Raw genomic sequence first — 27,596 nt, 5'->3', positions numbered from 1 at the left:
TGCTGGAGCTTTTGGAAAGCGTCAAGTTGGATAAGTCGCCGGGACTGGATGAGATATACCCAGGATACAGTGGGAGGCGAGCGAGGAGATTGCTGAGCCTCTGGCAATGATCTTTGCATCATCAATGGGAATGGGAGAGGTTCTGGAGGATTGGAGAATTGCGGATGTTCCCTTATTCAAGAAAGAAAGTAAGGATAGCCCAGGAAATTATAGACCAGTGAGTCTTACTTCAGTGGTTGGTAAGTCAATGGAGAAGATTCTGAGAGGCAGGATTTATGAATATTTGGAGATGCATAATATGATTAAGAATAGTCAGCATGGCTTTGTCAAAGGGAGGTCATGCCTTACAAGCCTGACTGAATTTTTTGAGGATTGACTAAACACATTGATTAAGGTAGAGCAGTAGATGCAGTGTATATGGATTTCAGCCAGGCATTTCATAAGGTACCCCATTCAAGGCTTATTGAGAAAGTAAGGGGGCATGGGATTCAAGGGTCCTTGACGTGGATCCATAATTGGCTTGCCCACAGAAGGCACTGAGTGGTTGTAGACAGGTCAAATTCTGCATGGAGGTTGGCGAGCAGTGGTGTGCCTCAGGGATCTGTTCTGGGACCCCTTCTCTTCATGATTTTTAAAATAACCTAGATGATGAAGTGGAGGGATGGGTTCATATATCTGCTGATGACACAAAGGTTGAAGGTGTTGTGGATAGTGTGGAGGGCTGTCAGAGGTTACAGTGGGACATTGATAGGATGCAAAACTGGGCTGAGAAGTGGTAGATGGAGTTCAAGCCAGGTAAGTGTGAGGTGGTTCATTTTGGTAGGTCAAATATGGTGGCAGAATATAGTATTAATAGTAAGACTCTTGGCAGTTTGGAAGATCAGAGGGATCTCGGGTTCCCTGTCCATAGGACACTCAAAGCTGCTGTGCAGGTTGACTGTGTGGTTAAGAAGGTATACGGGGTATTGGGCTTCATTAGCCATGGGATTGAGTTCAAGAGCTGAGAGGTACTGTTACAGCTAAATAGGACCCTGGTCAGAGCCCACTTGTAGTACTGTGCTCAATTCTGGTCACCTCACTACAGGAAGGTGGAAACTATAAAAAGGGTGCAGAGGAGAATTACAAGGATGTTGCCTGGATTGGGGAGCATGCCTTATGGAGAATAGATTGAGTGAACTTGGCCTTTTCTCCTTGGGAGTGATGATAGAGGTGTATAAGATAATGAGAGCCATTGATCGTGTGGACAGTCAGAAGCTTTTTCCCAGGGCTGAAATGGCTAACATGAGAGGGCACAGTTTTAAGGTATTTGGAAGTAGGTACGGAAGGGATCTCAAGGTGTAAGTTTTTTATGCCGAGAGTGGTGAGTGTGTGGAATGGGCTGCCAGCAACTGAGGTGGAGGTGGATACAATACAGTGTTTTTTTAACCTTGGCTATGATTGTTTAAATGGTATTGACAAGAAGTACAATTGTTTGTGTGTTATTAGTTTAGGCAGATTCATCTACGTCACAAATCTATTATCAGACCACATTTTATGAGTAATTAATGCAGAGAACCAGGTAACAGCAAAGGGTTTACATTTTTCTCTTGCAACTGTAGGTAGAAAGGTAAGTGATCCTGTGTGGTGAATATAAGGAATTAATGAAGAGGCTGAAAAGTGGGACCTCAAGGTAGTAATCTTTGGATTACTCCCAGTCCAACATGCTAGTCAGGGCAGGAATAGGCTGATAGTATAGATTAATGAGAGGTTGAGGAAGTGGTGTAGTGAGCAGAGTTTCAAATTTCTGGATCACTGGGATCTCCTCTAGGGAAGGTAGAGTATGACCTGTACGAAAAGGATGGGTTACACATGAACTCGAGGGGGACCAATATTTTTGCTGGCAGGTTTGTTAGAGCTGTTAGGGAGGGTTTAAAATAATTTGGCAGGGTGCAGGTAACCAGAGTGATAGGGCTGAGGATGGGGCTGGTGGCATACAAGTCAGCATTATGTATTGAGACTGCAAAGAAGGATAGGCAGATGCTAGGGCAAATTTGGAGTCAATGGGATGAGTTGAACTGTAACATGGGGCAAAATTGAAATAGGTGATGAATCCAGGACTGAAGGTGTTATATTTGAATGCATGCAGTGCACAGAATACTATAGATAATCTTGTAGCGTAGTAAGAGATCCGCCAGGTACGATGCTGTAAACATCATGAACACGTAAACATGTCTGAAAGAAGATCATAGTTGGGAGCTTAACATCCAAGGATGCACATTGTAGTAAGAGGACAGGCAGACAGCAGAGGGGGTGGGGTGGCTTGGTTGGTAAAAGTTGAAATCAATTCCTTAGAAGGAGGTGACTATTTGGAGAATTTTCTCCCATTTCTCTATAGGTAAAGATACCTGAAATTCTCTTTCCCATTCATTCTTAATTTTATCAGATGTACCTAGACGTATTTTCGTAATCAGATCAAAAATAATTGCTATTAAACTCTTCTGATAGGGGTTTAAACCTAAAAATTTTTCTGTAATTTCAGTTTGATTTGATACCAGAAAAGTAGGTAACATAATATTCAAGAAGTTTCTGATCTGTAAATACCTGAGAAAATGTGATCTGGGCAAACTATTTATTAGACAACTGTTCAAAAGACATGAGACAGTTATCCATGAATAAGTCATGAAAACATGTTATTCCCTTTATTCTCCATAAAAGCTTGATCAATTCTGGAAGGTTGGAAGAAAAAATTAGATATAATAGGACTTGAGAGGATATATTTAGTCAATCCAAAAACTTTACAAAATTGAAATCATATTTGTATTATATGTTTAGTTATTGGAGTAGTCATTTGTTTATTCAGTTGAGTAAGTGCAAAGGGAAGTGAGGACCCTAAGATAGAAGCCATCGTAGACAATGAATTTCATCCAGATCTTGTGTCCAAAACGTCAAATATCGAATATTAATTGCCCAATAATAGAATCTAAAATTCAGCACTGCCAAACCGCACTCCTTTTTTGATTTCTGTAAATTCTCCAACTAGTTAACACTTCTTCAATGTGTGCTAGACATGCCCTGATACAATTTAAGGTGTCCAAAGATAAGTTAGCTCACTTTTATTGTCATATAAATCCTGTCTGTGACAGATGTAAGTCTGAGGTAGCTTCCTTGACACATATGTTCTGGTCTTGTCCTCTTTCGGAAAAATATTGGAAAAATATTTTTGATATTATTTCAGCAGTTTTGTGTATTAATTTATAACCCTATTACTGCAATTTTTGGATTACCAGTGATGGACTCTAGTCAATTATCCCCTTCAGCTTGCAGCTTGATTGCATTTGTTACATTAATAGCCAGAAGATCTATTTTATTTAAATGGAAAGATTCTAATCCCCATACTACATTTCAATGGTTTTCCCAAACTATAAACTATATACTTAAACTTGGAAAAAATTAGGAGTAGCACTATCAACCCTTCGATTAAATTCGAAGAAACTTGGAGACCATTTATTCAACATTTTCATATGATGTACCTTTTCCGTATCCTTCTCAATAACTTTTTGTTTGTGTATAGAGGAGACGAGTTAATGACAAATAACGATTTTAACCGATGAATTAAGGCAGCCCAGTTTTTGTTTTGTTTTGATTCTGTTTTTTTTGTTAGTTTAGAGGTTTTTTTCTTGTAAAAATCTTTTTTCTTTGAATCGTTCTCATGTTTAGTTACTAAGAGATTGGGAGGCTTAGATTACACGTGTTACTCGAAGTCTGTTTATGTATACGTTAACCGTTATTCATGTAATCCTGATCTCTTTGTATCACTATTGTTGTTATCTTTATCTATTTGAAACTTAATAAAAAGATTGATAAAGAAAGAAGGAGGTGACATATCATGTTGTGGGTAGAGTTAAGAAACTGAAAGGATAAAAGGGCCTCAATAGAATTATATACAGGTCTCCGAACTGTAGCCAGGATGTGGGGTATCAATTACAACAGGAGAGAGAAAATGCATGTAAAAAGGGCATATTGATAATTCGTGAGGGATTTCAATCTGCAACTTGATGGGGAAAATCAGATTGATGCTGGATCCCAAAAGAGTGAATTTGTAGGATGCCTATGAGGTGGCTTTTTAGAGCAGCTTGAACCCAGTAGGGTAGAGGAAATTATGGACTGGATTTTCAGAAGGCCTTTGACATGGTGCTGCACATAAGGCTGCTATGTCAGTAAAGACAGTAGCATGGATAGAAATCTGGCTGACTGGCAGGAGGCAAAGAGCGGAAGTAAAGGGGATTTATTCTGGTTGGCTGCTGGCGAGTAGTGTTGTTCTACTGGGTCAGATTTGATTAGGGAGCTGAAGGTAAAGGAACTTTTCAGTGATCATAATATGATGAATTCACTCTAGAGTTTGAGAAGGATAAAAGATAAATCCAAATATATCAGATTTGCAGTGGAATAAAGGGAGCTACAGAGAGCAGCTGGTTGGATGAAGCAACTGTGGCTGACAAGGGAAGTCAAAGACAGCATAAAAGCAAAAGGGAGGGCATATAATACAGTAAAAATGAGCGGAAAGTTAGAGGATTGGGAAGCTTTTAAAACAAACAGAAGGCAATTAAAAAGGCCATAAGGAGAGACAAGATGAAATATGAAGGTAAGCAAGCCAGTAATATAAAAGAGGATACCACAAGTATCCTCAGATATATCAAGGGTAAAAAGAGAGGCAACAGTGGATATCGGATCGCAGAAAAATGGCATTGGAGAGGTAGTAATAGGCGGCAAAGAAATGACAGACAAACTTAATATGTATTTTGCATCAATCTTCACTGCAGAACACAGAAGCAGTATGCCAGAAATTCAAGAGAGTCGGGACAAAAATGAGAGTAGTTCCTTTTACCAAGGAGAAGGTGCTTGGAAAACAGAGAGGTCTCAAGGTAGGTAAGTCACCTTGGCCAAACAGAATACCAAGGTTCTGAAAGAGGTAGCGGAAGAAATTGTGAAGAGATTAGTAATGATCTTTCGGAAATCACTAGATTCTAGAATATTGCAAATGTCACTTCACTTTTTAAGAAGGAAGTGAAGCAGAAGAAAGAAAAGTATAGACCAGTTAGCCTGACTTCAATGATTGGCAAGGTGTTGGACTCCATTGTTAAAGATAAGGTTTTGGGCTACTTTGAGGCACATGATAAAATAGGCCAAAGTCAACATGGCTTCCTTAAGGGGGAAATCTTGCCTGATAAATCTGCTGAAATTCTTTGAGGAAATAACAAGCAGGGTAGACAAAGGAGAGTCAGTGGATGTTAGTTACTTGGATGCTCAGGTGGCCTTTGATATAGTGCTGCACATGAGGCTGCTATGACAGTAAAAATAGTAGCGTGGATAGAAGATTGGCTGACTGGCAGGAGGCCAAGAATGGGAATAAAGGGGTCCTATTCTGGTTGGCTGCCGGTGACTAGTATTGTTCTACAGGGGTTAGTATTGGGTCCACATCTTTGCACATTATATGTTGACAATTTGGATGACAGAATTGATTACTTAGTGGCCAAGTTTGCAGACAATACGAAGATAAAGTGGAGGGGCATGTAGTGTTGAGGAAGCTGAAAGTTCTGCAGGACTTAGGCAGATTGGGAGAATGAGCAAAGAAGTGACAGATGGAATATACTTTCGGGAAGTGTATGATCGTGCACTTTGGTAAAAGGAATAAAGGATTAGACAATTTTCGAAACAGGAAGAAAATCAAAAATCAGAGGTGCAAAGAGACTTGTGAGTCCTTTTGCAGGATTCCCTAAAGGTTAACATGCAGATTGAGTCAGTGTTCAGAAAGGCAAATACAATATTAGCATTCATTTCAAAAGGATTAGACTAGAAGAACAAGGATGTAATGCTGAAGCTTTATAAGGTATTGGTCAGAACCCATGGAGTATCGTGAGCAGTTTTAGGCCTCTTAGATAAGAGGGTCTAGAGAAGTTCATGAGAATGATTCCAGGATTGAAATGATTTAACATATGTTTGATGGCTCTAGATGTGTACTGCAGAAGTTTACAAGAAAGGTGGTGGGGGGGCAGGGAAGAGAGGAATCTCACTGAAACCTATCACATATAGGAAGACCTAGATAGAGTGGATGTTGATAGGTTGTTTCCTATAGTGGGTAAGTCTAGGACCAGTATAGAGGGACATCTATTTGGAACAGAGGGTGAATCTATGGAATTCATTGCCATAGATGGCTGTGGAAGACAAGTTACTGAGAATACATAACGTAGAGGTTGATGGATATTTGATTATTCAGGAAGTCAAAGGTTATGGGGACTGAGAGAGATTATAAATTAGCCTTGATGGAATGGTGGAACAGACTTGATGGGTCAAATGGTCTAATCCTGCTCCTTTGTCTTACAGACTAATATCAGGTGTTGTACCTCCACCCTGAGAGTGGCCTCATTGTGGCAGAAGAAGAGGCCATGGACTGATATGTCAGAATGGAAATGGGGATAAGAATTAAAATGGCTGGCTATCGGGAAATTTCATTTTTTGCAGATGGAGTAGAGGTGCTCAACAAAGTGATCCCCCAATTTACACCAGGTCTCTCCAATGTAGAGGAGGCCACATTGGGAACACCAGATACAGCAGACGAACCCAAAAGATTCACAGGTGATGTGTTGCCTCACCTAGAAGGATTGTTTGGGTCCCTGAATGGAGGTGACGAAGCAGGTGATTGCATAGATGTATCATTTCTGCAGCTTTGAGGGATATGTGTCAGGAGAGAGATTAGTGGGGAAGGACAAATGTACAAGGGAATCATGGAGAGAGTTGGCAGCATAGAAAGTGAAAAGAAGAGAAGAGATAAAGATGTGTTTGGTAGTAGGATCCATTGAAGATGGTAAAGTTTGCAGAGAGCGATATTTTGGATGCGGAGGCTTATGGGTTGGTAGATAAGGACAAGAGGAACTCTATTCCCTGTTAAGGCATTGGGAAGATGAGGTGTGAGCACGTGTCTGGGACATGGAGGAGATGCGGGTGAAAGCAGTAACAATGGAGGTAATAGGATCTGATTAATAAGCCAGAATTAAAATAAAAAGGTGGCCATTAATAACAATGAGTACAAAACTACTTGATCTTTGTTCAAAAAATAATCTGGTTTGCTCATATCCTTCAGGGGAGGAAATCACATAGTTTGCCTCCAGACTAATTACTCAAGGTTCAAAAGTTCAAAGTAAATGTATTATCAAAGCAAATATATATCACCGTATACAACCCTAAGATTTGTTTTCTTGTGAGCATACTCAGTAAATTCGAGAACCATAGTAGAATCAATAAAAGACTGCACCCAATAGGGTGGACAAACAACCAATGTGCAAAAGCAACAAACAGTACAAATACAAAAGAGAAAAAATGATAAATAAACAAGCAATAAACATCAAAAACATGAGATGAAGAGTCCTTGAAAATGAGTCATAGGCTGTAGGAACAGTTCAGTGAAGGGCAACTGAAGCTGAATAAACCTGCTGGTTCAAGAGCCTGATGGTTGAGGGGTAATAACTGTTCCTGAATCTTGAGGTTCATACCTTCTTCCTCATGGCAGAAGCAAAAAGAAAGCATGACCTGGGTGGTGGGAGTCCCTGATGATACACACTGCTTTCCTGTGACGGCACTCCGTGTAAATGTGCTCAATGGAGGGGAGGGCTTTACCCATAATGGATTTACTCCCGCTAAAATGGCAAGTTGAGAAAATGCCTCAACCATTCAAGGGCAAGTAGGTCTGTGGAATAAGTGCTGGCCGAGATCACTAAAAGAATATATTTAATCAGAACAGAAATAGGCTATTCCGCTTCCTTGAGTCTACCTCTCTATTCATCAGGGATGTGGCTATTTTTTTTAACCTCAATACTATCTTCCTGGCTTGGAATCTGATAAGGAAAATGACTATAACTAAACAGTCCTGGAGTAATAGAGATACAGCATGCAAACAGGCCCAATGAGCCTGTGCTAACCATCAACCACCCATTAAGAACTGGAAATGCCTAACTTGAAAATAATGAGTCACTAAGGGAAATTTACCATATAAAAACAAATTCTATGACCATTAAGTAACTCTGGCAATCAGAAGTACAATGTTTCCTATTAAGAATGGCGATTGAGAAAGCTACTGGAGGTCCGCTCAATAATGTAACTGTGTACAATTGTAAGTCATTGCTGTCAAGGGAGGTTTAATAAAATTACTAAGAAAATAAATTAGGTGGTTTTTCCAATCAGGCTGAGCTGGATTAAATGCTGCCCAAACGTGAAACGTCAGCATTTCTCATTCACTTCCCTACTTAGTACAGGTGTGTGCCGCTTAATGTCCATTCGCACAACCTCCGATCGCATATATGTTTGTAGTCCCAATCGGGAGAACATGACGTAAGCGGACGTAATCAATCTCGTGTATCGCGCATCTCTTGACTGTAGTAGCGTTCTCTCTCTGTTTAATTTTCTTTCAAAAATATTACTGTAAAGTGCATCATGGCTTCAAAACGCAGCAAAACCACTCCTAGTGATAGCAGCAGCAAGAGGCAAAGGAAAAGTATTGATTTGGAAGAGAAATAAAAGGTTATTAAACAACGTGAAGGTGGAAAACCAGTGAATGCTATTGCTCGAAAATGCGAGAGGGACCTATATTGGATATGGAGAAATTGCTAATGACATGGATTGAGGACCAAACACAAAAGAGAATCCCTCTCAGCACATTGACGATCACTGCTAAGGCACGGAGCTTGTTCGAAATGCTTAAAGAAAAAGCAGGACCAGACTACAATATCTAGTTTAGTGCTACTCCATACAGATTTGCTAAGTATATAATATAGTGTTTGCACAATGTCCAAATCACATAATGTTCAATTTCACAGAACGTATCATGGATGTTAAGCGACGTGTTTTTTTAAATTAATTTTTTTAAATGAGTTTCTACAATGCAACAAAACAGTAAAAAAAGAGGTTTATACAGCACAAAACAAACATATCAAAAGTACAGTTCATAACAATTAAGTACCCATAGTAGAATCGTATAAAGTTGGTTACCACCCCACCCTCCCACTACCCAACTCCAAGCCAACCTTACGATATATAAAAAAGTTAATCAGAACTTTATCGTCACAGAGCTGTATTTATAAAAAGAAGGTATATTGCCTACGACCTAATCTATAATATGTTTACACATCAAAAATAACCATAAATCTTAACCGTTAGAAGCTGGAAGTAAGGGATTTAAATGCAAAAGTAAAAAGGGAGGAATGCACCCTTAATCTAAATGGGAATTATATAAATATCTGAACATACCTGTATGTGTTTTAATGTTTTTTTAAATTTTTTGCAATAAAATTGTAAATAACATTTAGGTCATTACATAATACTTTAGAGGATGTGCCAAGACCAGTTTTGTCAAGTTTCAGGTATAAATAGAAAGGATACTGACATGAAGTCCTCAAAGAAAAATGGAAATGATACTCTGAGGCAAAAATCCAACATTGAATCATATTGTTCTTTTCCTTCAGGATTGTAAGATCTAAATCAAGAGGACACCCAATTATGTGAGGGGGAAAATTCAAAGGAGATGTGCGCAGCTTGATTTTTTATTTTACACAAAGAGTGGTGAGTGCCTGGAATACATTGACCTGAGTGGTGGTGGAGGCAGATATAATAAAGGTATTTAAGAAGTCCTTGGACATCTAAAAATGCACAGAATGGAGGGATATGGACCAGAAGCATGCAGAAGGGATTAGTTTAATTGGTTCAACACAACATTGTGGGCTGAAGGGCTTGGTTCTGTGCTCTACTGTTCTAGATTCTATTTCTGATGTTACATTCATTAAACATACCATCCAATCCATGGACGCAAACTATTAGATGAATACCATCATCCAAGTTCTCATCGCTCTCCAAGCTGAAGTATGGAATTTTGGAAGCTAAGTCAGGAATATCACTGTACATAAAACCAGGAAACTTCAGTAGCTTCAGCTCTTCTTTTGCCTGGAGAAATCTATGGTCAGAGCAAATTTTGCAGTTTTATCAATAATATTATTTAATTGTAATCTTATATGACTTGCTGTACATTCAATCTTCCTTACTCAGTGTTACTGTTACTCAGTGTCCACAAACAATTTTGTTCACACATGACAAGCCATTAAAATTAATGCACAGAACACAAATGGTTTTGAAGAAACCTCAAAGCAGACTCATGACTACTTCCATGCATAAACTTCTACATAAAATTCTACAACATATATGCTTCAACTTAATCTAAAGGCACCTTTATATACTATGACCACCAAAATATCAGAATCATAAAGGTTAGCCTCTGAATTACAAATGTAGCAAAGGTAATTAAAGTAGCTTTCATAAAACTAATCACAAACTGATCAAGCTGGTGACAATTGGTAGTGCTGCCTCGTAGTTCCAGGGATTCAGTGTTGATCCTGATGTTGGTGCTGTCTGTCCTGAGTTTGCACATTCTTCATGTGATTATTGTTGTTTCGCCTGGGTGCTCTGCTTTTGCCAAATAACTTATGACCATGTCTTTGGGATAACTGACTATTATAAATTATCCCCTTTGTGTAGGGTATTGAAATGAGTTGATAGGCATCTGAGGAAGAGAATGACTTGCAAAAAAAGAGAATGAGAAAAATAGACTACTGAGATATTTCTCTGAGGGGCTGTATTTCCCCTGAATCGCTCTTCAAATAAAACTACTGTACTGCCCAGCAACCCCGAATTAACCCTAGCCTAATAACAGGACAATTGACAATGACCAATTAACCTACTAACCAGTATGTCTTTGGATTGTGGGAGGAAACCAGAGCACCTGGTAAAAACCACGGATTCTACAGGGAGGACAGACTCCTTACAGAGGATGTTGGAACTGAACTCCTAACTCCGAGCTGTATTGGCATCATACTAACCACTATGCTACTGTGAAACATGATAATACTGAAGATAAATATATGGCTAGAGAGAGTGTAAAGGAGTGAATTCTGAGGGAGATGGGACCTCCAGAAGCTGAAGAGTGTATTATGGGAGAACTAGAATAAATGTGTTTGTGAAAAGATACACAAATGCTTTTGGTAAAATTTAAGTTAATTTGACATGATGCTTGACAATGGAACTTAACTGTAAAAAGGAGAAAACATATCTGGAGAGATAAATAGCAACAGAACAAGTACAGTATTGAGAGTTTTTAAGTTGCAACCAGATGAGGGTGTACAAGATAGTCTTGGATGTACATAAATTTATGAAATGCATAAAACAAAATTGGTAAGCTGCAAGTGCAATTAATTATGTGGAATCACAAAGATGCGGCAAATATAGTGACTCGGCTTAAAAGAGGGAAGAATGCATAATAAATATCCATGGATGCAAAATGCTCAGATTAGATAGGGAAGGGAATTAAAAAAAAAGGGAGATGGGCAGCAGTATTGAATAAAGAGAATAATGTAGTGCTGGAGACAGGATGCCCCAGAATTAACGTGAAAAGAAAATTAAGAAATTTCAGAATTAAGAAATGGAAGTATGATTACACTAACAGGACTACTTTATATGTTGTCAAGTAGAGGAGAGTACATAAGGAAGTAAAGTTGTAGGGAAATCATAAAAATTATAGAATTGAATTTACTTTATTTCTTACATCCTTCACATACATGGCAGATGGAATACAACGTTGGTAAATGTGAGATTATCCACTTTGGATGGAATAATAGAAGAGCAAATTATTATTTAAATGGTGAAATATTGCAGCATGCTATTATGGAGAGGGACTTGGGAGTGCTTGTGCATGGATTGCAAAAAGCTGGCTTGCAGGTGCAACAGGTTATTAAGAAGGCAAACAGAATGTTGGCCTTCATTGCTAGAGGGATTGAATTTAAGAGCAGGGAGGTCATGCTTCAACTATACAGGGTACTGGTGAGACTGCACCTAGAATACTGTGTGCAGTTCTAGTCTCCATACTTAAGAAAGAATATATTGGCTTTGGAGACAGCACAGAGGAGGTTCACCAGGTTGATTCCAGAGATGAAGGGGTTAACTTATGAGGAGAGATTGGACTAAACTCTCTGGAATTCAGAAGAATGAGAGGGGATCTTATAGAAACACACAAAATTTTGAAAGGGATAGATAAGACAGAAGTACAAAAGTTGTTTTTATTGGTAGGTGAGACGAGAACTAGGGGACAATGCCCTCAAGATTCAGGGGAGAACATTTAGGATGGAAATGAGGAGAAGCTGTTTTTCCCAGAGAGTGGTGAATCTGTGGAATTCTCTGCCAGGGAAGCAGTTGAGGCTTCTTCACCAAATATATTTAAGATACAGTTAGATAGATTTTTACATAATAAGGGAATTAAGGGTTTGGGGAAAAGGCAGGTAGATGGAGCTGACTTTACGAACTGATCAACCATGATCTTACTGGATGGCGGGGCAGACCCGATGGGCCAGATGGCCTACTCCTGCTCCTACTTCTTATGTTCTTATGAGGAGTAAAACTCTTTATGTTGCCTTTCTGTCTAAATGTGCAATGTGCAATCATAGTAATTTATAATAAATAGAACAGTCAATGTAACATAGAACAGCATAATAAATATCCATGGAAATATCCTGCCTCTCAGGATCTTCTCCATCAACTTACCAACCACTGAGGTAAGACTCACTAGTCTATAATTTCCTGGGCTATCTCTACTCACTGTCTTGGAATAAAGGAACAACATCCGCAACCCTCCAATCCTCTGGAACCTCTCCTGTTCCCATTGATGATGCAAAGATCATCACCAGAGGTTCAGCAATCTCCTCCCTAGCCTCCCACAGTAGCCTGGCGTACATTTCGTCCGGTCCCAGTGACTTATCCAATTTGATGCTTTCCAAAAGCTCCAGCACATCCTCTTTCTTAATATCTACACGCTCAAACTTTTCAGTCTGCTGCAAGTCATCACTACAATCATTAAGATCCTTTTCCATAGCGAATGCTGAAGGAAAGTATTCATTAAGTACCTCTGCTATTTCCTCCAGTTCCATCCACACTTTCCCACTTGATAAGTCCTATTCTTTCATACCTTATCCTCTTGCTCTTCACATATTTGTAGAATGCCTTGGGGTTTTCCTTAATTCTGCCCACCAAGGCCTTCTCATGGTCTCTTCTGGCTCTCCTAATTTCCTTCTCAAGCTTCTTCCTAGTAGCCTTATAATCTCTTAGATCTCTAACATGATCTAGCCCTCTGAATCTTTTGTAAGCTTTTCTTTTCTCCCTGACTAGATTTATTACAGCCTTTGTCCACCACAGTTCCTGTACCCTACCATAACTTCCCTGTCTCATTTGAACGTACCTAGACAGACACACATATATCCTGAATATTTGTCACATTTCTTCAGTGAAGGAACCATGGAGTTCTCCAAGATTTGGGCATTAAGATCAATGCTTTTCTAAGCCTCAAATGACAGGACCCCATTTCCAAATCTATAAATTTCACAAACTTAAAAACAAAGTGATCTACAAGGAAAGTAATAATAATCAGAGCAAACACGAGGAAATCTGCAGATGCTGGAAATTCAAACAACACACATAAAATGCTGGTGGAACACAGCAGACCAGGCAGCATCTATAAGGAGAAGCACTGTCGACGTTACGGGCCGAGACCCTTCGTCAGGACTAACTGAAAGTAAAGATAGTAAGAAATTTGAAAGTAGTGGGGGGAGGGGGAAATGTGAAATGATAGAAGACCGGAGGGGGTGGAATGAAGTTAAGAGCTGGAAAGGTGATTGGCGTAAGTGATACTGAGCTGGTGAAGGTAAAGGATCATGGGACGGGAGGCCTCGGGAGAAATGGGGGGGGGGGGAGCACCAGAGGGAGATGGAGAACAGGCAAGCAACTAAGTATGTCAGGGATGGGGTAAGAAGGGGAGGAGGGGCATTAGTGGAAGTTAGAGAACTCAATGTTCATGCCATCAGGTTGGAGGCTACCCAGCCGGTATATAAGGTGTTGTTCCTCCAACCTGAGTTTGGATTCACTTTGACAGCAGAGGAGGCCATGGATAGACATATCAGAATGGGAATGGGACGTGGAATTAAAATGTGTGGCCACTGGGAGATCCTGCTTTCTCTGGTGGACTGAGTGTAGGTGTTCAGCGAAACAGTCTCCCAGTCTGCGTCGGGTCTCACCAATACATAAAAGGCCATACCGGGAGCACCGGATGCAGTATACCACACCAGCCAACTCACAGGTGAAGTGTCGCCTCACTTGGGACTGTCTGGGGCCCTGAATGGTGGTGGGGGTGGAAGTGTAAGGGCAGGTGTAGCACTTGTTCCGCTTACAAGGATAAGTGCCAGGAGGGAGATCGGTGGGAAGGAATGGGGGAGGACGAGTGGACAAGGGAGTTGCGTAGGGAGCAATCCCTGCAGAAAGCAGAAAGGGGGGGGGGAGGGAAAGATGTGCTTGGTATGGGATCCCGTTGGAGGTGGCGAAAGTTACGGAGAATTATACATTGGACCTGGAGGCTGGTGGGGTGGTAGGTGAGGACAAGGGGAACCCTATCCCGAGTGGGGGGGGTGGGTGGATGGGGTGAGGGCAGATGTGTGGGAAATGGGAGAGATGCATTTGAGAGCAGAGTTGATGGTGGAAGAAAGGAAGCACCTTTGTTTAAAAAAGGAAGACATCTCCTTCGTCTTGGAATGAAAAGTCTCATCCTGAGAGCAGATGCAGCGATGGGGGAATTGCGAAAAGGGGGATGGCATTTTTGCAAGAGACAGGGTGGGAAGAGAAATAGTCCAGGTAGCTGTGAGACTCTGTAGGTTTATAGTAGATATCAATAGATAAGCTGTCTCCAGAGATGGAGACAAAAAGAACAAGAAAGGGGAGGGAGGTGTCGGAAATGGACCAGGTAAATTTGAGGGCAGGGTGAAAGTTGGAGGCAAAGTTAATGAAGTCAACGAGCTCAGCATGCGTGCAGGAGGCAGTGCCAATGCAGTTGTCGATGCAGCGAAGGAAAAGAGGGGGATGGATACCCGTATAGACTTGGAACATGGACTGTTCCACAAAGCCAACAAGAAGGCAGGCATAACTGGGACTCATACGGGTGCCCATGGCTACACCCTTGGTTTGGAGGAAGTGGGAGGAGCCAAAGGAGAAACTATTGAGAGTAAGAACTAATTCCGCTAGACAGAGGAGAGTGGTGGTAGAGGGGAATTGGTTAGGTCTGGAATCCAAAAAGAAGTGAAGAGCTTCGAGACCATCCGGGTGGGGGATGGAGGTATATAGGGACTGGATGTCTATGATGAAAATAAGGCGGTGCAGCCAGGGAACTTAAAATCATTGAAAAAATTCAAAGCATGAGAAGTGTCACGAACATAGGTGGGAAGAGATTGAACAAGGGGGGGATAAGACAGTGTCAAGGTATGCAGAAATGAGTTCAGTGGGGCAGGAGCAAGCTGAGACAATAGGTCTACCTGGACAGGCAGGTTTGTAGATCTTGGGTAGGAGGTAGAAACAGGAAGTGCGGGGTGTGGGAACTATGAGGTTGGTGGCAGTGGATGGGAGATCCCCAGAGCTGATAAGGTTGGTGATGGTTTAGGAGACAATGTCAAAATGAATCCAAACTCAGGTTCGAGGAACAACTCCTTACATACCAGCTGGGAAGCCTCCAACCTGATAGCATGAACATTGACTTCTCTAACTTCCGTTAATTCCCCTCCTCCCCTTCTTACCCCATCCCTGACATATTTAGTTGTTTGCCTGTTCTCCATCTCCCTCTGGTGCTTCCCCCCCACCCTTCTTTCTCCCGAGGCCTCCTGTCCCATGATCCTTTCCCTTCTCCAGTTCGATATCACTTTTGCCAATCACCTTTCCAGCTCTTAGCTTCATCCCACCCCCTCCAGTCTTCTCCTATTATTTTGCATTTCCCCCTCCCCCCACTACTTACAAAAGTAATATAATGTTCAAGGAAGGAAAAGTGACCAATCAAATTCAATGCTGAGCAATGTAAAATATTATATTTTTGAAAGAAAAATGAGAAAAGGCAACAATTATACAGGTACAATTCTAAAAGGGCTGCAAAAACCTGTATAATTCATTTAGAATGGAATGGCAGATTGAGAAAATAGCTCAAAACATACTGGATCTGGGCTTTACAAATGGAGGTACAGAGTTCAAGAATAAAATTATTGTGATGCACTCATCTCAGGCAATGAATCAGCCACGACTGTGATAATATATCCACCTCTGAGTACCACACCTTTTCAAATATATGAAGACTTGCACAGGGTGCAGATTTGATTAACTGAAATGATTGCACAGATATGAACTCTGATCATCTATTAAATTGAAGGAGCTCAGTTTGTCCTTTTTGAAACAAGGAGGCTGTGAGATCTAATAGATCTATTTAAAATTACAAGGGTACAGAGACTGGATAGAGAGAAACTGTTCTCTCTCAAAGCTTGGAACTCAAGCTTTGGGACATAAAGGTGAGTGGCAAAACAACAAACAGTGACATGGGGACATTTTGTGTTCTTTTCACACAAGAGATTAGAGTCTTGAATGCACTGGCAAACATCATGGAGGAAGATTCAATTGTGGTTCAAAAGATCACTGGACAAGTATCTGAAATGAAAGTTTTTGTAGGGAGAGGCGGGGAGTGGGTCTCACTAGAGTGGGATTACTCTTACTATAGAGCCTGTATAAATTCAATCAGCATTCTGTGACAAACTCAGAGTTGTACAACAATTTGATTCACCCTGGGGTATCAAAAGAAGGGTATGGAGATATTACAACTAAAGCAAATGTATCCTGTGGTTGGAGATTTTTGTTTCCCTGTGAACTGAGATTATCAGCAATGGGACAATAGAAAAAGTTTGCAAGTATTGATGCAGTCACTTATCAAGATAACATTGGATGAATAGAGATGGTAATACAATAAAGATGAAGGCTGATTCCGTATTTATGTTGTCTAGTCAATAGCATATTAATGACAGTGGAGAAGTTTAAGACAGATCATTCAGAATTACTAAAATTACTGAGGGCTAAATATGATGTGTAAAGGCTTAGAAGTGCAATTGTACAATGACATTCTTACAAAACTGTACAGGAAATAAGTGATATAGGAGGATGGTAAGATTAACAATATTATACTGAGGTTTGAAACAAAATATAAAATCTTGTTCACACTTACAAATGTGTTCATAACTAGGGATCAAACAACAGAAGGGTATAAGACAACAAAGAACTAGGTGTGAAAAGGACGATAAGTAAGTAAAAACCAGAAGACTCTTTCTGATGAAGTGTCTTGACCTGAATATATATGCTTGCATTTCTTTTCATCTGTTCTCTCTGGCTGATTTACTTCAATCTTATGTGCCATTTATCAACAGTCATAGTATTCAGTCCAATTGTCTTAGCTTATCCATTTAACTTCTGCTCCTTCATTTAATGCCTGTTGCAAATTAACATTAATGCAAAGATGATGTTCAAATCTTCACTCACTAAACATCCATTTCAGTAGTCAAAGGATTCTTTATCTATCTTTTCTACTTGTAATACAAATTTAATATGTAGCTTCCTCAGATGTAGACAAGATTACTAAGTACCTATTATCTTTGAAAGATTGCTTGCTATTTTACTAGTTCCTTTAAACTCAACCAACTAAACCTGGTCCATTTAGCTATCTGACTCATTATCTAAGCAAGACCAATAATAATTTATCTTTTCAAAGAACTGTAGCCTTAAGCCTTATTCTGAAGTTCATATTTTAATGCCTACTGTAAAATTGCTAATCTTACCTATCTAATCTTACCCATAATGGTGATTTTACACTGAATGGAGAATATTAACAAGTTCCTTCTTAATTTGTTTAATTTTGCATTCCATTTTGTTCTGTACCAGTTAGTATGTAAATAGCAGGATCTCACAAAGAACAGTAAGATACATTACTGATTCTGTGTGACTTATGAGGGATAAATTCTGACCAAGTTGCTGTCAGAACTCCCCTGCTTAACTCTGAAAAGAACTAGAGATCTCTGACATCCCTGAAAGGACAAAGTCATCTTGGTTGAATGTGTTGATCAAACATTCTAAAGTAATGTATAATTATATGTTTCAAAGCAAATTTGTGAATAGGAATAGAGTTCTCTGATTGCAAAGAGAAAGACCTATGAAAAAACAAACTACTTACATGTGCATTTGTTCTTTTGAAGCAGCATCCTCATACCAGGAAACTGATCCAACACAGCTCGAGACAGCACTGATTGGTTGTTTTGTAATTGCTTCAGGTTTACTTCTAGAAGATGGTCCACTGATAGATGGGGAATCTCTGACAACTGACGAAAATGATAAGCAAGTCGGAATGCATGGCCCTGGCAAGCTTGCTCCTGTAGTATGATCAGCATTAATTAGCTCAGATCTGACTATATAATTTCCATCACACACAACATCATTGTCAGCTTCATAATAGCCATTTTCTATCATTTCTTGTTCCTCTTCATCTTCTAGTTGTGCAAGAGTAACAGGGCCAAAAGTCTCCTTTTGAGGACTCGTGCGCCAGCTGCCACCACCACCAGGACTAATATCAGAAAGATCGGTACTGCTTCTTGATCCAAAATAATTCTCTACTAACCCTTGCTTTACAATGTCAATGCTGCTGGTAGCTGAGAGAGTTGCCTGCACACTACCTTCTGCTTCCTGAAGATCTGGAATTTCAAACACTTGAATTACATCTGCAAGCTCTTTTGTTTGCAATTCTGGATCCACACTCTGGCCAAACTCTGTCACATCTGAAGTAGGACAGCTTGGTTCATCAAGATGAATAACTTCGGAGTTCAGTTTAATTATATGTTTTGTGGTTGCTTTCTCTAAATTGAATACTTCAACGAAGTTTTGAATCTCTCTACAACTATTATCACAACTAATATCTTGTTGTTGATTGTTGGTTTTACTTTCTTGTCTAGCAACACAGTTACAAAATTCATTAGAAATTACAGAAGCATGAGGAGCTGATTCTGTAGACCCTGAACATTCAAAGAATGTAACACTTTCTTCTTGAACTATGACACTGGATTTTTTTACTTTTGATTTGAACTGGTCTGCTTCAGCTAAAATGAGCTCAGGTTGTTCACTGTTTGCTTGTTGAGCAAGAATGGTGGCAGCTTTCAAACTTTCATCAACTGGTTGTGCATCATCATCCTCATCCGATGGTAAAGAATTTATAGAAGTCAAAGATGACTGTATTTCACTTACAGCACTTGTACTCTCTGTACAGTGGCTTTCAATTACATTCCTTAAACTTAAATCTGGTTTTAGTAGCAGCTGCATACAGGACTTTTCATTAAGCGCAACTTTTTCCAAAACTGGCTCAGAGACTAAATCTGAATCTGGTTGAAATGCAAAAGAACTCGGTTCACTTTCAATGCCTGAATCTGAAATTCTGGAAGAAGAGCAAGTGACTATAACGTCTGGCAATTTAACAGCATCTCCACTTACTACCAAATTAAAAGACTTTGTACATGCATTTGGCACTGTGCTCTCAGATGTAATAGGATGTAGTGGATCATTTTCCAACAGTAAACAAGTAGGTTTAGAATCCAGGAGCTGAGGCTCAGGAGATAAACAAATATCTTGATCATAATTTTTAACAGGGATCTTGGGAGCTGTTAAGATTGTTACTTTTTCCCCTTCATACGTGCATTTAGTTTGTGGCTTGACTTGAATACATTTGACTCCTGATGCTGGTGCTACTTGCTGGCTATTTAAATAATCAGATGAATTTTCAGTCGCTCTTGCACCTGAAGCCTCAGGACCTGCCCGGAATACATCTAATGAAGCAAATGTGCAAGATTCTATTTTGCGATTGTTGTTGCAACCAAATTCATTGAGGTTTTTAGCTTTTATAGTCTCTGTGTTTTTTTCCATACTTGCCAGAAGAGGTATCAGTTCTTTATGCTGACATAACAACTCACTATTTACTTCAGACCTATCATCGAGTTGTCTACCTGTGGGTACCAGCCCATCTTTTGGACATATTGAAAGCCCTTCTTCAGATTTACTGCTTTCTCCCAAGTTTGAATTTTTTAAGCACTTATAGCCAACCAATATCACTGAATCCTTGGAATTCTGTTTCACTAATTTTTTGCTGTTATCAGACTTAATTGTCTTCTTAAGTTTTACAGCTTTTACTTTTGATTTGCCGTGTTCTTCAGCTTTTGTCTTATGCTGTTTTGTCAGCAGCTTCTCACTGTCTGTATGTTTAACATGGTAGAGGCTTGCTGGTCTTGCTCTAAAATCAGGACTAGAAATACTTGAAGAGTTACAATCTCTTGAGTCAGATTTTTCCAGTTTGACAGAAAAAGACGATCTTCTTAAGTTCTGAACTCCGCTCCAGGGAACATCCAAGTCTTTCAAAGAAACAACAAATCAGAAATTCATAAACCAGAGATTTTTATTTAATTATGAAGCATTACAAAATATTTCAAATTCATTGCTATAAAATTTGAGTGGAATTTAAAAAGGGCTACCTACAAAACGATATTTAAGATTTATTCAAATCTTGAATGCAATAAATACAGAATGTAGCAGGAATTCAGAATTGACGTTACTGTTAGATGCACCATTACCTTATTGATAGATGGAGGAGGGTCAAGGGGCTGACGAGGCTACTCAATATGAAATGGTGGAATATGGATGACATTCATGAAGAAATCATTTACTATAAACTGACATCAAGATCAGCACAACATTATGGGTCAAATGGCCTGTCCATATCTCTACCATTCTATGTATGTAATTGTACTTTTGTGTATGTTACAAGGATTAACACCAATACAGGAAAATGGCACATAATGAATGCCGTAATAATGATCACAATCTGTATTTACATTTCTTATATTCTAAAAAGAAACAATTCATCACAACGGTTAAGATTTCATTTGGATTATTTACAAACCACTCAATCCTGTCTGAATCTAACTTGTAAATAAGTGTTTCAAATCCATAGGAAATCTAATTCAGTTAAAAAAAACAAATTTTCAAAATATTATATAAACTAATTGGAATAAAATTTATTAGTTGAGGGATAGCGATAATGTTTCAGTTCTATTAGACCACATTTGGAGTACTGCATTCATTTTTAGTCACTTTAATAAAGGAAGGACGCAGCAGCATTAGAGAGGGTGCAGATGAGATTGACAAAGATGTTACTTGGATTAGAGATCATATCTGATGCGGAAAGGTGGTGCAAGCTGCAGCTCACTTTCTGGAGCAAAGGAGGATAAGTGGTGACTTGATAGAGACCTGCAAAACTGTAATATCCCCATTTACTTTCAGGAAACTCGAAGGCTCTTCAAAATGGAAAATAAGTACTTGGGATGGTATTGAGAACTTCAGGTCAGAAGAACACACAAACACTGTTGAAAGTGGCAAAAGGAGCACAAACTACCCATCTGCCTGTGTCATCAGATACCACTCTGACCCCATCTGTTGTTTCTACACTGGCCTCAACAATCAACTCACAGAACTCACAGAAATAGTGTGGAAGTACATCTTCAATTCTAAAGCTTCACTAAGGTGTTTGAAGTGTGCCCCATATTTTAATACAGTGTGGGAAGAAGAGGTGACTTCACAGTGACCTCCGGCTGAAGATTAAAAAAGCAGAGCTTTGAGGCAGTTTTTGGAGGTTGATTTGTGCCCAATCAGTGAACAGAATTCATTATCAAGGGAGAATAAAATACGACAGGTGCAAGTAGAGTGTTCATTGAGTAAGTGGGCCAGTGTTAGAGTGGGGAGGCTTTGACTTTACAGTCTTGGGTGAATTTGGTAAATTTCTTCTTCTTTATTCTTCATTACTCATCTGTTAGGGTACGATTAGTGCAGTGAAAATGTCTCTAGGGGCTGTATGATAATTAAACTTGAACTTGAACTTAAATGCCATGAAAGTATTAAAAACTAAAAAGCGCCATCAAACTGATTAAATATTTTTTACCTTCTGGGAATGAATCCAAATATCGATCCTCAAAGATAATGGGCAGTGAGCTGAAGTCACCATCTAGTTCTGCACATTCCACGGGAAGAGGTGGAAGGGAATTAAAATAGGTAGAATTTTTTACAGCGGCAGCCATATGCCCATGACTTTGTGCACTGAAATTACCCAAAAATTGTATACATTAAAGGTGAAATAACAGAGATATTTTCAGATATGTTAAGAATACAATATTCTCGGCAAAAAATGAGCAGTCAGAAAACATGACTTGTTTTAAACAGCATATTAAACTAAAATACTTATAATTGTGCTATTAATCTTTATAGATTGATAATGTTTTCAATCTATACTTAAATGCACACTTTTAATTCACAAAGAACTTTACAAAACTGATACAAAAATATCCCAAAATTATGAGTATTTTACTTCTTAATTTCAAAGATTTAATTAAAATATGGTAGTTCATGTTATATAATATTCTTGACATAGCAGCAGAAGTAATTACCTGACCCTTTAAACTGTTTGCCACTTAATACAATCATAGTTGATCCTCTATGTGATTTTCCTGCTCTCTAACTGTACCTCTTGTACTTCTCTAAAATTATAATTTTACCTTAATACATGAGTTTCTAACTAATAATAAGCACAAGTGATTTTGCAGATGCTGAAAATCCAGAGCAACACACTCAAACTGCTGGAGGAACTCAGCAGGTCAGGCAACATCTATGGAAATGAATAAACAGTCGACATTTCGGGCTGAGACCCTTCATCATGACTGGAAATGAAAGGCAAAGATGCCAGAATTAAAAGGTGGAGGGAGGGGAAGGAGGACAAGCTAGAAGGTGATAGGTGGAGCTAGATGGGTAAGGGAGAGGGGATGAGGTAAGAAGCTAGGAAGTGACAGGTGGAAAATTCAAAGGGCTGAAGAAGGAATCTGATAGGAGAGCAGAGTGGACCATGGGAAAAAGGGAAGGAGGATGGGGCACTAGGCAGGTGAAAAGAGGCAAGAGGCCAGAATGGGAAATAGGTGAGGGAAGGGGAGGGAAAATACCACTAGGAGATATTGATGTTCATGCCATCATTGTAAGCTACCTAGATAGATATGAGGCATTGCTCTTCCACCCAGACTGGCCTCATCATAGCAGAAGAGGAAGCCATGGACTGACATGTTAGAATAAAAATGGGGATGGGAATGGGAGTTGGTCAGTGCAAAATTATGTTCCTTGTGGGAGGAGTGGAGGTACTTGACAAAGCACTTCCCCAATTTACGCTGAGTCTCACCAATGTCAAGGAAGCCGCCTCAGTCACTCCAGATACAATAGACACGCCCAAAAGATTCACAGGTGAAGTGTTGACTCAACTGGAAGGACTGTTAGGAGAACTGAATAGAGGTGACAGAGTAAATAATTGGGCATTTCTGTTACTTGCAGGAATAGGTACCAGGAGGGATTAATGAGGAGAGAGCAATCCCTGTGGAAAGTGGAAGGGTGGGAGGGGAAGATAAAGATGTGGTAGGGTAGGGTCCTGTTGAAAATGCTGGAAGATGTGGAAAATGATGTGCTGGACATGGAGGCTGATAATCTGGTAGGTGAAGACAAGAAGAACTGTTTAGATGGCAGGAAAATTGGGTGAGCATGGATGTCCAGGAAATGAAGGAGATATGGGTGAGGGCTGCATCAATGGTGGAGGAAGGGAAACCAAACTTTTTTACAGGCAAAGGTGGGAAGAGGTATAGTCAAGGTAGCAAACACGACGAAATCTGCAGATGCTGGAAATTCAAACAACAACACACACAAAATGCTGGTGGAACACAGCAGACCAGGCAGCATCGATAGGGAGAAGCACTGTTGACGTTTTGGGCCGAGACCCTTCGTCAGGATGTCCCAAAACGTTGACAGCGCTTCTCCCTATCAATGCTGCCTGGCCTGCTGTGTTCCAACAGCATTTTGTGTGTGTTAGTCAAGGTAGCCATGGGAATTGGTAGGTTTATAAAAGATATCATTAGTGTCTCCAGAGATGGAGAAAGCAGAGAGAACTGTTAGAAATGGACCAAGTGAATTTAAGGGCAAGGTGAAATTTGAAGACAATTTTGATGAAATTGACAAGCTCAGCATGAATGGGTGCATGAAACAGCACAATGCAGTTATCAAGGAAGTGCAGAAAGAGTAGGGCAGCATTACCAGGGAGGGCTTGAAATGGATTGTTCCATGTCGTCAATAAAAAGGCAGGCGTAGCTGGAGCTCATGTGGATGACCACAAGTACCCCTTGAGTTTAGAGAAAGTTGGAGGAGCCCAAGGAGAAATTATTGGGAGTGAGGACCAGTTCTGCCAGAGGAAGGAGGGTGGTGGTGGAGGGGGACTGGTTGTGTCTTTTGTTAAGAAAGAAGTGGAGGGCTTTAAGGTTTTTTTGATGGGGAAAAGTACTATATAGGGACTGGACATCCAATGTGAAAATGGGGTGATTAGGGCCAGGAAATTCAAAATTGTTAGGGAGTTTCCAATTCAAGTGGCTACCCTCAAAGCCAATATACCTTTTTTTTGTCTTTCAGCAAAGCACTCGTCCTGTTATTTTTGTAAAATAAATACTTCGTAAAGTTTTTAGAGTAATGGACTGGACAGAATAAATACACAAGCTTTTGTTTTATGAAGTGATCTTTGAACAGATCATATGCTGTACAGCAATCCAGCTGTTGCCTGTCATTCAGTGACTCTGGTTCCATCCTGATCTTGGGTGCGGCTTGTGTGGAGTTTGCATATTCACCATAGGATACACTGATATTCTGATTTCTTCCTACATCCCAAAGGTATGCTGTTTCGTTAAAAAGCATTGTACAATTACACTGAAGAATAAGTAATTGGCAAAAGAATAAAAAATAGGGGGAGTTAATGGGCATGTGAGAGAGAAAATAAGTTGCAGAGCAAGAAAAAAACAAGGATTATTCTACCAAAAATGTGATCAGACTTGAAGGACTGAATGGCCTCCTTCCACATTGCAATAAATAAGTAAAAAGAAGAATGTATAACCATCTGATACAGTTCACTTTTAAAGCTCAAGAGAAAAATAGTGAAGTAAACTTCAGTAGGAAGACAACCTTCCCATCTCTGATAATGGAAAAACAAGTAAAAAATATAAGCATTGTGTTTGATGTTCCGGCATTTCTCCCAAAAGTTTGCTATAATTATTGATCAGGTAATTGAGGAAAGTTATACATAATAGAGGAGGCCCAGACAGAGCAGATGGAAAGAGGATGTTTCCAATAGTGGGTGAGTCCAGGACCAAAGAGCACAGTCTCAGAATACAAGGGTGTCCTTTAAGGCAGAGATGAGGAGGAATTTCTTCAGCCAGAGGGAGGTGAATCTATGAAATTAATTGCTACAGATGGCTATGGAAATCAAGTCACTGGGTATTTTTGAAGTGGAGGTTGACAGGTTCTTGATTAGTAAGGGCATGCATCAAAGAGTACAGGAAGAAAGCAGGAGAATGAGGCTGTGAGGGAAATTAAATCAGCCACGATGGTATGAAAGAGCAAACTTGATAGGCCAAATGGTTTAATTCTACTCCTTTGGTAATGCTGATTCAAATATTTCTAGGTAAACCCTATTTGAACAATTAGAGGTCTTTAAAACTAAGACTATTGTTGCAATATGCTTTATCTGTCTTTAAGAACAAAGATGAAGCTGTTGATGTTAAAATCCACTTGCAGGTGTATCCCAAATTGTTGTTAGATACACCTCCTATACTCCTTGATGGCACAAAACTACTGTGGTGCACCACTGGCTTTTGGGTCGGCCTGGTGAGGGAAGCCATTGAAATAAGACTAGAGAATAAGGATTTTTACAAAGATGAAGGCCTCACTCCATTAGAACTGAAATTCAAATGCAAACAAGGTAAGGCAGTGAAACCTGATTGGTTGAAGACTAATCAATCAGGAGATATCGATGACAGGGGTATATATACCATTGGACTAGATGTGCCGAGGTATCATTCCTGATGAAGACGGCAGTTTGTTATCAAAACATTGGTTAAAATTGATACCTGTACCTGCTGGAAGCTCAAGAAGAACTTATATGTCGGATATGCTGGGAAAGCAGTAGATCCTTTTTCAATGTTTAGTTATGTTTGCTTCTGGCATGATCTTCATGATCTATGTCATGTAAATTATGTTTAATTTATACTTTTCTTGTGAATGATGCTTATGTGATGCTTTGTGCCTGTGTTGCTGCTACAAGTAAAATTTCCATTGCACCTGGATATCCATGTACTAATGCAAATGCAAATAAACATTGATTTTCTAACGGATGAAAACTGCTGTCAACTGTCAACTCAATCGCATTTGCAACTTCTCAACAAATTGTGCCTGACTGCATTTAGGCATAAAGTAATAAGCAGCAAGGAGCATTTGTGACGCAGGAGTGTCTGTCAGTGACCTTGTTCAGCAAGAGAGCATCTACCTTTGACATTCATCACAATACCATTATCAGGTACCAGCAACTTGCAGGAGGTGGTCAGGTGGTCACCAATGACCAGAACTTTATCTTGTCAGTCATGACAACTGGGGGGGGGGGGGGGAAGGTGAGAATATTTGACCATTCAAATGGTCTATTTAATTTATAAAGGCAAAATATCTCTAGTACATGGAATGAATCAAGATAATTTTCTGGAAAAACATTTTTTGAAAAGAACCTCAATAAAAACTGTTTTCAATCTGGCTGTATGTAACGAAATAGGTTTGCTTAATAATTGCATGGTAAAGGATTCTCTACAGAACATTGACGATTATAATATGATAAAGTTTGAGAAAAAAATTAAATCCAGTCAAATGACTTAAACTTAAATAAAGGCAACAGGATAAGTGTGAGGGCTGGCTAGATAAATTTTATTGAGAAATCATATTAGACACAATAATAGCAGTGCGATAAAGCCTGATGTATAGAGACATTTCATTATATGAACTCAGTTACACATCACAAACTGCCAGAAATTCTGCAGCAATAAAATAAAAAGTGATTATTTCTTAGTGAAAATAAAAAAATGTAGAATCAGGTGATTGTTTTCTTGCTTTATGAAGAAACTCACATATTACTTACTGCAATTCTTGATATGCTAGGGCTGCTTGCCTTGGGTGCTCAATGCAGAAAAATGCTTCTGAAAATCTTCTTACCTAGCCAGTTGGACAGATTTAGAAGGATAAACTGCAACATCATTATTTAGTTTATTTCACCAAGTCCAGAATTAAGTTTTGTGCTTGAAGTATATAATAAAGTACTCCTGATATTAAGTATGTTCAAATTAGGTGCAAGGACAAAAGCAGAACAATATTTATATTGAACAGTAGCCATCAGTTCGAAACTTTTCAGATGAAAAACATATCACTCGCAGGGTTCTTGAGGTCAATCTTAATACAAAGTAATCTTGACAAGTCTGTCATTAAAATATTCAAACACACAAATGACAGAAGTAGTAAATAACAAGGAAAATAGGAAAGATATTCAGAATGATATGCATTTTAGGTATGTGATAGGTGTGTTTTAAAGTGGGCCAATGTAAACAAATGCTATGGCAACATGGAACTGAAAAATATAGGGACTAAATATAAGTGATTCACTAATTTATCCAGATGGATATTGGAAGATCAAATGTAAAGGGACATTACATACTTAATGGCAG

General features: G+C 39.4%; 1 protein-coding gene across 3 annotated transcripts in view; it reads right to left on the bottom strand.

Annotated features, from left to right (window-relative positions):
- Nucleotides 1–27,596, bottom strand: part of fam135a (family with sequence similarity 135 member A) — a 130,933-nt gene that overhangs the window by 27,460 nt on the left and 75,877 nt on the right. For all 3 annotated transcript variants that reach the window (XM_059982298.1, XM_059982297.1, XM_059982299.1), the window contains 4 exons: nt 27,017–27,090; nt 21,932–22,086; nt 18,134–20,348; nt 9,816–9,976 (listed from right to left, as the gene is read on the bottom strand). In XM_059982298.1, the coding sequence (XP_059838281.1) occupies nt 9,816–9,976; nt 18,134–20,348; nt 21,932–22,086; nt 27,017–27,090 (2,605 nt within the window). The remainder of the gene's footprint in view (nt 1–9,815; nt 9,977–18,133; nt 20,349–21,931; nt 22,087–27,016; nt 27,091–27,596) is intronic.

This window comes from Hypanus sabinus, chromosome 10 (genome assembly GCF_030144855.1).
Source record: "Hypanus sabinus isolate sHypSab1 chromosome 10, sHypSab1.hap1, whole genome shotgun sequence".
Lineage (NCBI taxonomy): Eukaryota > Metazoa > Chordata > Chondrichthyes > Myliobatiformes > Dasyatidae > Hypanus > Hypanus sabinus.
This window is presented reverse-complemented; position numbering and strand designations above follow the sequence as displayed.